General features: G+C 35.6%; 1 protein-coding gene across 7 annotated transcripts in view; it reads right to left on the reverse strand.

Annotated features, from left to right (window-relative positions):
- Positions 1 to 13,112, reverse strand: part of atp11b.L (ATPase, class VI, type 11B L homeolog) — a 64,047-nt gene that overhangs the window by 33,781 nt on the left and 17,154 nt on the right. For all 7 annotated transcript variants that reach the window (XM_041563313.1, XM_018263670.2, XM_041563314.1 and 4 more), the window contains exons 2-12: positions 11,933 to 12,049; positions 9,313 to 9,402; positions 8,383 to 8,463; positions 7,983 to 8,090; positions 7,720 to 7,848; positions 6,313 to 6,416; positions 5,125 to 5,172; positions 4,342 to 4,406; positions 3,062 to 3,143; positions 1,400 to 1,550; positions 243 to 440 (exon numbers count right to left, since the gene is read on the reverse strand). In XM_041563313.1, the coding sequence (XP_041419247.1) occupies positions 243 to 440; positions 1,400 to 1,550; positions 3,062 to 3,143; positions 4,342 to 4,406; positions 5,125 to 5,172; positions 6,313 to 6,416; positions 7,720 to 7,848; positions 7,983 to 8,090; positions 8,383 to 8,463; positions 9,313 to 9,402; positions 11,933 to 12,049 (1,173 nt within the window). The remainder of the gene's footprint in view (positions 1 to 242; positions 441 to 1,399; positions 1,551 to 3,061; positions 3,144 to 4,341; positions 4,407 to 5,124; positions 5,173 to 6,312; positions 6,417 to 7,719; positions 7,849 to 7,982; positions 8,091 to 8,382; positions 8,464 to 9,312; positions 9,403 to 11,932; positions 12,050 to 13,112) is intronic.

Raw genomic sequence — 13,112 nt, forward strand, 5'->3', positions numbered from 1 at the left:
CAACTTATGTAAAACTTATGTAAAACAGCAAAAAAAAGTGTTTTTTTTTAGTGTTTATTCAGCTTTTAAATAAGCCCATATGAATGAGTTCATGGCAAAAAGGGGGCCATATTTCCTTTAACTACGGCCTGTCTGTGTCTATATAAAGGGTCAAACTAAAGTCCCTGAGTAAGTTTTAAAAGACAAAACATTCCTACTTAATGTGGCACACAGTGATATTATCATGGGGAAACAGTATTTACCTGTCCCAATTCTTCATTAAGATCAGAAGTATTGACTTGTGCTCTTTGGTTGCTTTCTTCATGATAAAGGTCAAGGTCCCAGCCAATAAAAAATGATCCAAGGAACTTCTGCATCTCCACAGTCACATAAAGTGAAATAGGTATAATAAAATTGTAAAGCACCAGGAACGCGAGGAAATCCGAAATAAATTTCAAGATCTAGTTTCAAAACAGATGATACAGATTAGAAACAAAATAAACAGAGGTTGTGATAATGCAATCCAATTCTTGTTAATAACATGCTTTAAACCTATGTGCATAAAAGTATAGTAGTTATTTTTGCAATATACAAATCACATCTTACGAATTTTCTATATATAAACAGAACTTTGTGGCAGATACCTATTCAGAATGCCAGTTACCCATTGCATTCTAAATAACTTATGTTATGTAACAGTTATGTGTTAAGTGTCCCTCTAGCACTACGTGTCTGCTTCACAGAAGCTCTTTTAGGTACAAAAATTTTAGTAGCTCAATGAGTGTATCCAAATCTCACCCAATAGCAATTGGCTGAAATGGATAATGGAATTTATTGCAAAAGATGCTATAAGTGCACTTGTTTAGAAAAGTAAGTGATTAGAGTGGGGAGGAGGTGTAGCTTACACCCTCCTCTCAGTGACATTGTTTCCTTCTCTTTAACAAATATACTGGCAGAATGTTAAAAATGTAATGTATTTAATTCCATTACAAACTTGCTAAACAAAATCATACATCCTTGACAAGGGCTTCTAGGATCAACTTTAGATATATAGCATATTTACATAATGCATTTATGCTCAAATCTAGTGGAAGCCTAGCCAAATTCATAACTGGCATTCAAAGTAGGGCTATCACTGAAGTTAGGTCTGCTTGGGTCACAATTTCACAGATTTCACATTTTAGATTTTGGTAACATGAATGACACATATGAAGGTAACAGAGGTTCCTGAATTAACTCTAGACTGCTCATATAGATCTGTGTATATTAAAGGGCAAATGCTGATATATAGATATTTATCATGGTAATATGACTGGGTTTACTTTGACTAAGTTACAGTAAGAAATGGCTTCCATGCTCTAATATGACACAATCTTTATGTTTCAGGCATGAAAATGAAACTTTTGGATAAATTACAAACCTTGCTACTATTTCTGTCATGCTCTGTTTTTTGGTTGTACCATGGCTCATCCCACTTTTCTTCAGCTTGCCAGGCATACTTTAATATTGTACTTAGAATAGCTTCAAAGAGGAGAATAATCAAGTACACAAGCAGGAAAGAATTCATTGACCTAAAACAAAGAAAAGAAAATAACCATATTGCCATGATTTCAAATAGTTCTCAAATGAGATACCTAGACAAACATAAAATTAAAGTGATATTATCATGCTTTTTATACAGAGGTTAGAATGAGAAAAAAAAATCTCAATCACCGGGCCAGTTCTCCTGTTAAGTGCGCCGGACCGCAGTACTCTTCAGCTAGATCTATAGGGCAATCCCTTTCCTGCTTCTTCTTACTTCACGCCGGTGAACATGCAAAGTAGAGTAAAAAACAGACTTTTACCAAAATAGCTGTCTTTTTCACTCTACTGAGCATGCGTCGGCCTGGGGGCATTGAAAGAAGTGGAAGAAGAGGATCACTCCGTGGTGCTTGCTGAAAAGTATCCCAGGCCCGTGTAGTTTTCTGCTAACAGGAGCACCAGCCCAGGGCTTATTAGATAGGTGATACAATCACTGGGGGTGTCCAACATTTGGCTCCCCCAGTAATTTAGATTCCATTCTCTTTTTATTTAACACAACTATGTATTATTTCAAACATAACTTTATGGGCAAACATTTACATTCAACTGACTCACTAAAGTTTGTTTCAAAGTAAACAAAATATACAGTAGTGTGGAAAATGTTACCAGGTTCATAAATAGTGAATGCAAATAAGCTATGTACTATAAATATTTACAGTGGTGTGAAAAAGATTTGTCCTCTTCCTAGTTTCCCCTATTATTGCACATTTGTGAAACTAAATACTTTCTGATCTTTAAACAAAATGTATTCAGGCATAAGGGAACCCAAGTAAACTCATAACTTTAAAATGATTACTGCATTTATTTTAGGAACAAGAGTTATCCACCCATCGGTAATGGCAAGGTGCCCTGGTCCCGAGACTGCAAAAGACCTCACACCAAAACACTACCATGTTTGTCTGTTGTGATTATGCTCTCACTGGGGAATGCTGTATTTGCATATGACAGGTTACAATACGTCTGGCATAAAGCAAAGGACATTTGCCATGGTTTGCCTTACTTCATTACCATCAATTCTGTCCAGTCTCCCAGAACACCGACTAGGAAAATTTACCACTGTACCAAGTGTTACTGGCAATGGTATATATATTTATTAATTGGCTTTTTTTTAAATCAGCTGAATATATATCAATTACGTTCAGTCAACTGGTTTAGTAATTAAGGGGACAGTTACTTTTACACACGGGTAATATGGCTGTAGGATAACGTTGTTCCTTAAATAAAGGAAGTAATAATTAAATATAAGCTTGAAATAGTTCCCTTTTGAAACCGTTGTTTCAAACAATAGGGGTAATTAGGAAGAGGGAAATACATTTCAGATCACTGTATGTTCAATATAAACACAAAAAATAACGGTTTATGCTGAAAATGAGTTTAGCATATCAAATGAACTGGGGAACAATAGGTGCTCTTTATCATGCAATGCATTCTGTATGTTTACCTTTAATTGTTTTAACCAATTTAGTACAGGCTCTTAAATGCAAACAGCCATCAAACTTACTTTTCAACTGCTGATCGTTTTTGAGATTTGCTTTTGTAATTTAAAGCCATTTTTGCTTCCATCCCTGTGTATATTGCAACACCTATAATTATGGCAAAAATAAATTTGTGGTTAGCTTGAGTGATTTCCGTAGCCTACTGAGAAATTTTACACAGAGTATTTTAAGATTAACAGGTTTACGGTACTTTGAGGTTAATTAAACTTTCACAAATTAAAGGAGCAAATACAATCTATTTTGCAGAGATAATTACATCAGTGTACTTAGTCACTAAATAGAAACCATCATCAGACTATACCACACTACAATCTTTCATTGTGACATAGAGAAGCATCTTCTATATACTAATGAACCAAGAAAGGGGACTTCTCCTCCAATATTAGGCTCCCATAACATGGGATAAGATATATAACCATATGAAAAAGATATTTAAGATAAAAGGCAATATTTATTAACCACCACGCCAAAAGCATTTAAAAACATTTAAAACATACTAAGATAGCAGCGCTGCATGGGGAGTAGGGATCCCTACCCTCTAATTGTCCAAATTTTGTGGGGCTCCGGGATATCAAATCATAACAAAAATTGTTCGTGTGAATTGGCTCGTCAGCCTTTACACATACGATATGTAACTCTGTATGTCCTGGAGTCCGGTAATCAAGGGGACAAGTGTGCGCAAGTCTTCTTATGAATAGGTGAGTCCTGTGCTTGGGTATGAACAGAAGCCGTGGATGGATGTTATAGAGAAGCATCTTGTTACTGATCAAGCAGCTGTCATACTGTGAACATATTATGCCTTGGATTTTAAGTTTTTACCTTCACAATTTAAAACTGTTGCCATAAAGCATATAAAATCCATCCCGGAGCATAAATATTGTGGCTAGCAGCAGAAAAGATTCCTAAAATTGAGGTTTACACTTGAATTTAATGGCCTTTTTAAAATAAAGGACAAATATAGAATTCTGCAATTGATTTTCAGATTAAATACGAGTACAAATTTACAGTGTACAAAGAACATTCCATATAAGTATTTATATTGTACACAAAGCTGTAATATTATTTTCTGTGATTGAAGAGATCTACACAGGTTTTATAAGAACCATTCAGCTCTCATTTAGCTGCATCAATGTGAAAATCAGACAGAATATTAGTTGCAAGAGGAAGTGAATTTATAATACACAATGTGTGGCATCACCAAAAACTGGTTACTTCAATTAGCACTGCTTATAACGATACACTTCCCAGCTTAGCCATGTCATTTATACAAAATTAAACTCCTTACCAAAAATTTCCTTTGTGTTTTTTAATCGTGCTCCACGAAGGAGGAGGTTTTCTGGCCCAAGAGATCTAGAAATGTATATAACATTTTTGTAGATGTTACAGAAACCCACAATAAAATGGAATAAGAATGCTGATCTTAAAGGGAAACTTTTGCGAAAATGAAAGTTTAATAGAAGTGTGATCATTGTAAATATGAAACTTTCTAAATACAATCAATTAGATATTCTGTACCATTTCTGATATAAACAAGTATATCGTCCCTTTTCCATTCTCAGCATCTGTTACTCCTAATTCTGTCTTCATTTAGGAGTTGGGTGTCAGATATTCATTGACAGTTAGATCCATTATATCTTATAGGGGGGGCTCCTCTTGCCTAGAAGATGTATCAGCGCGCTTCACTATTAAAATCACCAGAAATTCTCTCTCTCTACATGCAGAATTTGTGCAAAATGCAGTTAATTTGTTAGATTTTGTTTCTACTGCAATCAGTTATTTCACTGAGCTCTAATTCATCTGCTAGGAAACGAAGCCCCATAAGATATATTGGATCTAACTGTCAATGAATAGCTAAAACCCACTGCTGAATGAAGACATAATGAAGAGAAACAGATGCTGAGAGAGGATTAGTGAACATAAACTTGATTATTTCAGATACAATGCAGAATATTTGATTGATGGTATTTATAAAGTTGCAGATTTCAGTGTGCTGAAGCTTATTTAAAATTTTCGCCATAGTTCCCCGTTTAAATCTACAAAGTACATACATGTGTTTAAAATAAGTTACCTCACAATATCTTCTGAATGCTGATTTATAGTTATTCTTCCAACAAACCTAACAAAGATAAACATATTTATAACAGATGTCACAAAAGAGTATATGTTCTATCTTGTGACTGTGCATGTACACATACATTTACATAATGCAGACTTGAGGAGTATTTGCATCATATGTTGCAAAACATCTAGTAAGAATCAACTAATCACTTTACAAATTTTATCTGAAATATATAGCCACTCAATTATGTGATAAACTAAAGGTATAATAATATAATTATAGAATAGAAGACCAGCTTAAAAGTAAGTCCTCTTTTTAGACCAAACAAGTTTCAGTAAAAACATCTAAAATTAGTTCTTGGATTATTAAGTTTGAAATAGTTGTATTGTTGCCCCAAGAACAAGCTGCTAAAATGTGCTTTAAATGATCTAGCCACCTAGATTTAGTCATTAAAAATCAAGCAATGAAAAAAATGTTTCACTTAAAATTCCTTGTGGCCTATTGTGGAATGTAAACTGTGGTTAAAAGTTTCAGATGAGCGAGTGCCTGCTGTGTTCACTAGTGTCTCAGCTACTAGTCACTTGTTTAGTGCAGCAGTTTTAGGGGCCTTCTTGCAGAGTTTTTACAATGTTGGCAACAAAAGAAACCTGTGTTGGGAAATGGAGGGGAAATCTTCAGGTCCCAGAAAGTTAAGAATATTTTTGCAAAATCTACAGGGGAAGTATAACTTCCTTAGATTGTACATTGCCCAACGTACGCTCAACAGTTAGTCTTCGTTGTCAATGCTGCAGAAGGGGTGCAAACCAATTTCAGATTCAGGAAAACGTTCTACATTGCATAACACAGTTACATGCCACATTGCATAGTATCACTTGAGCATACCTTTCAACATTAGAAAAACAGAAAGAGGGTCAGAATTGTGTGGCAAAACATTTTTTACCATGCTCATTTTATGGCCATGTCCACTAAATACCATGTCCGTTTTACAAAATATGGAGTCGGAGTCACCAAAAATGTACCAACTCCGCCTTAGAGAAGGCCTTTGTAAAAACTAAATGTGCAACAGGTGCAATCTTCACTGATTTTTTTTTCATCTTTATTTCTCCTAAACATAGCCATGCATGATTTCTCAACTTGCAGTGCCCTGTGTTATATACAATAAAAATGTTGTATTTTGAAGAGTAAGTAATAAATTACCTGTATAGATCTGCTTCTGGCTGTTGACATTCTATGATTGCTGATAATGTGTGCAGATCTGCAACTGACTGTAAAACTGCTGTTTCTGGAACTGCAAAATGGGTCTAAAAAATGGTATGGTTAAAATAGGTTATGTCTAATTACAGCTATCATAACAGCAAATTGTGTTCTATAATTATAAACAGTACTACAGTTTTGTGCACAGGGCAGTTTATACATGCAAGTTATCCAGCACACAACACTATGGGGGTTATGTAATAAAAGGCACCAAGTTTGCCCAGGAGCAGTAACCCATAGCAATCAATAAGTAGATAGCATTTAATGGTCGCCTGTTTAAATGCAAACATCTTATTGGTTGCCATAGGTTACTGCTCCTGGGCAAACAATGCCTTTTATTACATATGGGGGTATATCTTTAATTCGTTCTTTTAGTTTGTCTTTTATTATAAAACACTAAGGGGCAGATTTATCAAAATGTGAGTTTAGATCTTAATGAATAAAACCGCACCCATGTTCTATTCATTCCTATGGGATTTTTAGATCCATATTTATTAAACGGTGAATTCTAACTTCCACCCATTGATAAATACAATTCGAAAAATCCCATAGGAATGAATAGAACGTGGGTGAGTTTTTATTTATTAAAGGAGAAAGAAAGTAATTTCACACTTGGGGGTGCCAAATGTTAGGCACCCCCAAGTGAATGTATGTACTTACCTGAACCCCCAGGCCGGTGCTATTCCAGCGAGCACCACGGAGCAATCCTCTTCCGGCTTCTTCTTTATTCAATTTTCCCGGGGCAGACACATGCGCAGTAGAATGAAATAGCAGGCTTTTTAGTTAGAGTTCAGCTTTTCACTCTAATGTGCAGCCGCGAGAAGCAAGGAAGAGAATCGCTTTGTGGTGCTCACTGGAATAACCCCCAAGCCGGTGCAGTTTTCTGCTGATAGGACCACCGGCACGGGGTTTCAGGTATGTAAATACATTAACTTGGGGGTGCCTAACATTTGGCACCCCCAAGTTTAAAACAACTTTCCTTCTTCTTTAAGCTCTTAACTCACATTTTGATAAATCTGCATATAAGGGTTCATTTTTTTTGGCTTTACACTTACTTCCCACCACCTGCAATCGGAGCATTCCTTTATAGTCTCATTTTTACAGGTAAGAAGGAGTTCATTATACATGGAAAATATCATTAACATTCCCCTTCAACTACAGGAGGTTTAGATGAACCAGAATAGGATAGAACATAAAAATTTAATTTTAAAATACATTGTTATTTATTATTTAGTGATACAAATAAAACAGCAAACATTTTAATAATAAAAAACAGAATAAGCACATATAAATGCAATCTTTATTTACTGGCCTCATATCGAGAATGCATCATGAATTAAACAAACACACCTTATGACTGGTCTCTCCATCCAGACTTGCAGTAGTAATGTGACATGAACCATTGGCACTGTCTGATGACAGCAGAACAAGATCAGCTGGGAATGTCTCATCTTTGGCTACTCTAACAATATCTCCTACCTGTGAAAACATAACTCATTTTAACCTTAGAACAATTCTATAGAATACACATAGATTTTATGGAAACTATGCTCCAAAACAAAAAAAACCCCAAAAAAAACCAATAGGTCTTTCTTCAGCCAAAAACTACATACCCTGATGTTTTTTGATCTAGTCTTGACAAGGTGTCCACTTCGTACAACATAAACTGGAGCTCCATTAACTTCATTGTCTGCTTTGTGTCGCAGCCAGTCTTCATAGCCCTAAAACATAGATTTACTTTAGGAGTGCCGATAGTGTGATGCGCAAATCCATACAAAACATATATTTCAAGTGAACAACTTCTTAGACCTATTCAGTAATTTATTTTAAGTCATTTGAAAAAATGCCATCAGCACAGAGTTAATTTTTTTATAACAACTTTTTTTTCTAGACAATCTTTAATTGCATCATGTTATTTTGTATCCGGTCACATCAAAGGTGACAGAATACAAATTTAAGTTAGTAAATTGAATGCATCCATTTACTTTGCAGGTCAAAAAGAAATACATTTACCTGTTTAATTGCAGTTACTGTTATTACAAAAAACAATGGAAGACCACTTGTTATAGGGCTTGTGGGAGTATCTATCATAAGCTGAAAGAACAATTCAGAAAGAAGAATGGTTATCAATAGAACGTAACCAACTCATACTACAAGGCTAATTGACAATAGATGCATGCTGTTCATTCACATTTAATCTAGCTAAATTAAATGCCGCTTTGACATGAAGCCTTTTATAATGCCACAAATCACAGATTCTTTTATCTTTAACTGATTTTATTGCAGTTTGCATTGTTTTTGAATAAGTGCTTTCACCTGTTAAACTTGTGTGTGCAGGGCTTTAGGCATACAACAACAGAAAGGCAAACAGTACATTATAAATGGTACTATATAAAGGCATAGTAGCCAAGACTGCAATCTGCATTGTTAATGGCAAAAAGTATCATAATGGGGGTGCTGTGTGACAGAATGCACAAGATACGAAGGATGTTAGTGCTACTCTGGGTTTCTTGAGTCTGTGGAACGATATTTAAGGAATCAAAAGATTGTCCATATAAACAGGGCCTTGATTATTGTGACATTAAGGGCAGAGACACACACTCAGATTTGGGGAGATTTAGTCACCCGGCAATAAATAGCCTCTTCTTCTGGGGGACTAATCTCCCTGAACTGCCTCCATTTAATTGGAAGCCAATGTCAATTTCTAGAAAGGTTGCTTCACACTTGTGATGTCTTTGGTGATTGTCACTTGAATGGGTGAAATACTTGGACAGATGCCATCAGAAAAGGCACGGACTTCTATTTTTTTTTTTAAACTTGGGGCTCTGGGTGGGTCTTGTGTAAGAAGGGGTGGGATGATTCAACCACAGGTCACTAGTGCAGAAGCACATTTTACAGAATACTGTAAATATATCTGTAAAGATCTCAGAAAAATGGACTTACCTGAACAAGAAAAATAATTAGGAAATAGAAATTTGCTATTCTTCTGAACTGTTCAAATAAATTTTTAGGGATGAAATTCAGCACTGTATACTGTAAACAAACAAAAACAGGTTTAGCATTTGGATAGCTACAAACTTTTACTATATTGTCAAATGTATTTTTGATGGGGGTTCTCCCTTGCCAAAAGCCTTAAATAGATGCCATTTTGACCCACTCATGTTAGAGGCACTAGTCCATGTATCATTATAAATGAGTAGGAATGTAGATATGTAAAATTACTTCAGGTATGGGACCTATTATCAGTAATGCTCGGGACCTGGGGTTTTCCAGCAGATCTTTCTGTTAATTGGATCTTCATAACTCGTCTACTAAAAGAAAATATTTAATCCCAATGAGATTGTATTTCCTCCAATAAGGATTAATTATATTTTAGTTTGAATCAAGTACAACTTACTGTTTTATCATTACAGAGAAAATAAAATTAGTTTTTCAAAATCTGAATTATTTGGGAAAAAATAGAGTCTATGGGAGATGGCCTTTCCGTAATTCGGAGCATTCTGAATAACAGATGCCATACCTGTAGTGGGAAATTTATAAATGGGCCAACCAATTTTGCCTTTCGTCAGAAGCTTAGTGTCCTATGTATGGAGCCAAAATAGCATCACTGATCAATGTCAACAAGAAAATTCACGTAACCACCCTACTGGTTTGGAGCTATGACACACACACACGCACGCCCTGAAGAGTTTTTTCTCAGGGGATACAACTAGATAAAACTTAGGGTTAGTTCACACAAGGAGATTCGGGGAGATTTTGTCACCTGACGACTAATCGCCTCGTCTTCTGAGCGACTATCATAGCCTATGGGAAAACACGATGAGGCAGTTCGGGGAGATAGTCGCTCAGAAGACAGGGCGATTAGTTGCCAGGTGACAAAATCTCCCCAAATCTCCTAGTGTGGCCTTACCAATTAGCTTTGCTACTCAAAATGTAGTTATGCACCACATTTTCCTTTGATCTAAGTAAATTGGTACCATAGTACCATATCTCCCTCTCCTCTGAATAACCCTCAACCCACGTGTTTTTGCACCTCGGCCTAGGCAAACATGTTTTTTTTTTTTGCAAATAAAGCTAACAAAGTTATCTTTTTAACAACACCTTATTTTTCATCTCAATGATATTTTATCCCCATGCCCTGATTTTCTGGGAATGACAAACTGAGATTTACACTGGTTAAAACAGTAGAGACATTTTGCTTCGATCTGGGGGGAGACAGATACTGTAGATTTAAAAGGCTAGGTTATTTCTGCCAGAAAAGTGTTAAAGGGGAGATATACCCAGCCATATAATTGTGCTGTTCTGAGCCGTTTTTTCAGGTTTAATTTTTTTTTTGTACATATAAAGAGTAACAGGAGTGCCCTTTTGGTAAAACAGAAGAACAAAAGTTTCAGTTACTGATGCAGAAAGTATCTGAGCAACAGAATTGAATCAGTAAAATACTAATCTGTCTTACCCAGGGGACACTCCTGTGACACATTCATAATATTAGAATTTTAATTGATGGAAAGCACACTAATACAGTTACCAATTAAAGGCATGCAATAAGGCAAGTTGTATAAAGCACAATTGCACCCCCACGAGCTAGCAAAAACATATAACTTTGTTATAGGGGGATGCAGACTTAAAAAAATTTGCGAACTTGGTTGTATTACAAAAGCAAATATTTCTTTATGTAGAGATTTGCAATTACATAGCAATAATTCAAATATAGATACAATGGCCAAAAATGAGAATCACCCCGACGTTTCGGCAATAAGCCTTTCACAAGGGGGAATTCTCCCCCTTTCTTACTGCTGAAACGTTGGGATGATTCTTATTTTTGGCCAGTGTATCCGCTTCCTTATATACCTACTTTTCTTGTCTATACTTTGTTGGTATGTATTTGAATGTTGCATGGTTTGCTCTGATATACACATTCATAATATTGCCTGTTTAAAAACAGTTAACATCACAAAAAAGGAAGCAATTTTACATTAATGGGGTGGTTATCATTTAAGTAAACTTTTAGTATGTTATAGAATGATCAATTTTAAGCAACTTTTCAGTTGGACTTTTTATTTATTTGAAGTTTTATAGTTTTATAATTATTTGACTTTTTCATCTGACTTTCCATCTTTCAAATGGGGGTCACTGATCCCATCTAAAAAAACAAATGCTCTGTAAGGCTACACATTTATTGTAATTGCTACTGTTTATTAAGTATCTTTCTATATAGTCCCTCACATATTCCAGTCTCTTATTCAGATCAATGCATGGTTGCTAGGGTATTTTGGACAGTAGCAACCAGACTGCTAAAAATGCAAACCGGAGAGCTTTTGAATAAAAAGCTAAGTAACCCAAAAACCAAAAATAATAAAAAATGAAACCAACTGCTAATTGTTTCAGGATATCATTCTCTACATCATATTAAAATTTAACACAAAGGTGAACAGCTCCTTTAAGTATCTTGCATGGGTTCATGCTCCATGGTAAACATTTTCATGGTTCTTTATTAAAGTGTATATTAAATTAAAAACATATAAATTCCTTCCTTGGTGATCAAATAAAAGCAGCAATTTACCTTTGATGAAATAATTCTGTTGTCTGCAAACTTTGGTGGAACATAATGGTCATGTTGAGGGTATTTATTTGCAATGTAGATTGTTCTGGTGTCACTGTGATTGGGTGGGTCAAACCCCTTAAACAAGAAGGTAGAAAGAAAATGATTTAAAACACTTTTTAATGCATTCTTTAGTTTGTACACTGAATTGACTGTCATATAGATTTTAAAGTACAAGTAAAACCTACATTTTCCTATCATGAATATAAGGTGGGTGAGTCTCCCGCACCAAACGGCACCCTTTGTAGTGCATATATCCCCTAGTTCACCAGCAACATTACATTTTCCTAAAACAAATAACAGCTTTCACTTGGAGGCCATTTTCCCTCAGACATACCATTAATGACATTTACATTACATTTACAGCACATGTGCGCCATGACGTTCATGTAAGCAAGAATGCAGGCTTACACAGGCACAACCTACTTTGATAAAAAATTCTGCTTGGATTGAGCACTGTAATGGTTAAGCTGAGCTCAGGAGAGGTGGTTAGGAAAAAAAATAGGAGCAGCGAGCTATAGCAGAGTTTCTTTAAGAACCAGCAATGCCATCTCTTCACTGGCTGCTAGGCTGGAGGGATTTTAGTAATCTGAGTTGAGAAGAACTGAGCATGCTCAGTAGCCAACAGCCAAAGTAATTTCCCAAGGGAGGGGGCAAGTGGGTTAGAGGAGATGAAGTGATAAAGTGGATGCTGCAGCCTTACTATTAACCTTTTAACAACCAAAGTTGAACATATTTAAAGATTTCAGAGGATGTAATGTAGCTGGAAGATGTTTTCAAACAATTAAATAATGGTACATATTTGTCTAAAACTGGCCATACACATACCAAAAAAACTGTACTATTTTCAATATGTACACAATGGCTCAATGATCGTAACCATCATCCACACACTACCGAATTTAATCTGACAATACACAATATCTGCCCAGTGTATGGGTATTCGATCAGTCATCCAGAAACTCGTTATCCAGAAAGCTCCAAATTAGGGAATGGCCGTCTCCCATAAACTCCATTTTCTCCAAATAATCTAAATTTTAAAAAAGTATTTACTTTTTCTCTGTAGTAATAAAACAGTACCATGTACTTGATCCGAACTAAGATATAATTAATCCTTATGGAAGCAAAACTAGCCTACTGG

Source organism: Xenopus laevis, chromosome 5L (assembly GCF_017654675.1).
Source record: "Xenopus laevis strain J_2021 chromosome 5L, Xenopus_laevis_v10.1, whole genome shotgun sequence".
In the NCBI taxonomy this organism is placed as follows: domain Eukaryota; kingdom Metazoa; phylum Chordata; class Amphibia; order Anura; family Pipidae; genus Xenopus; species Xenopus laevis.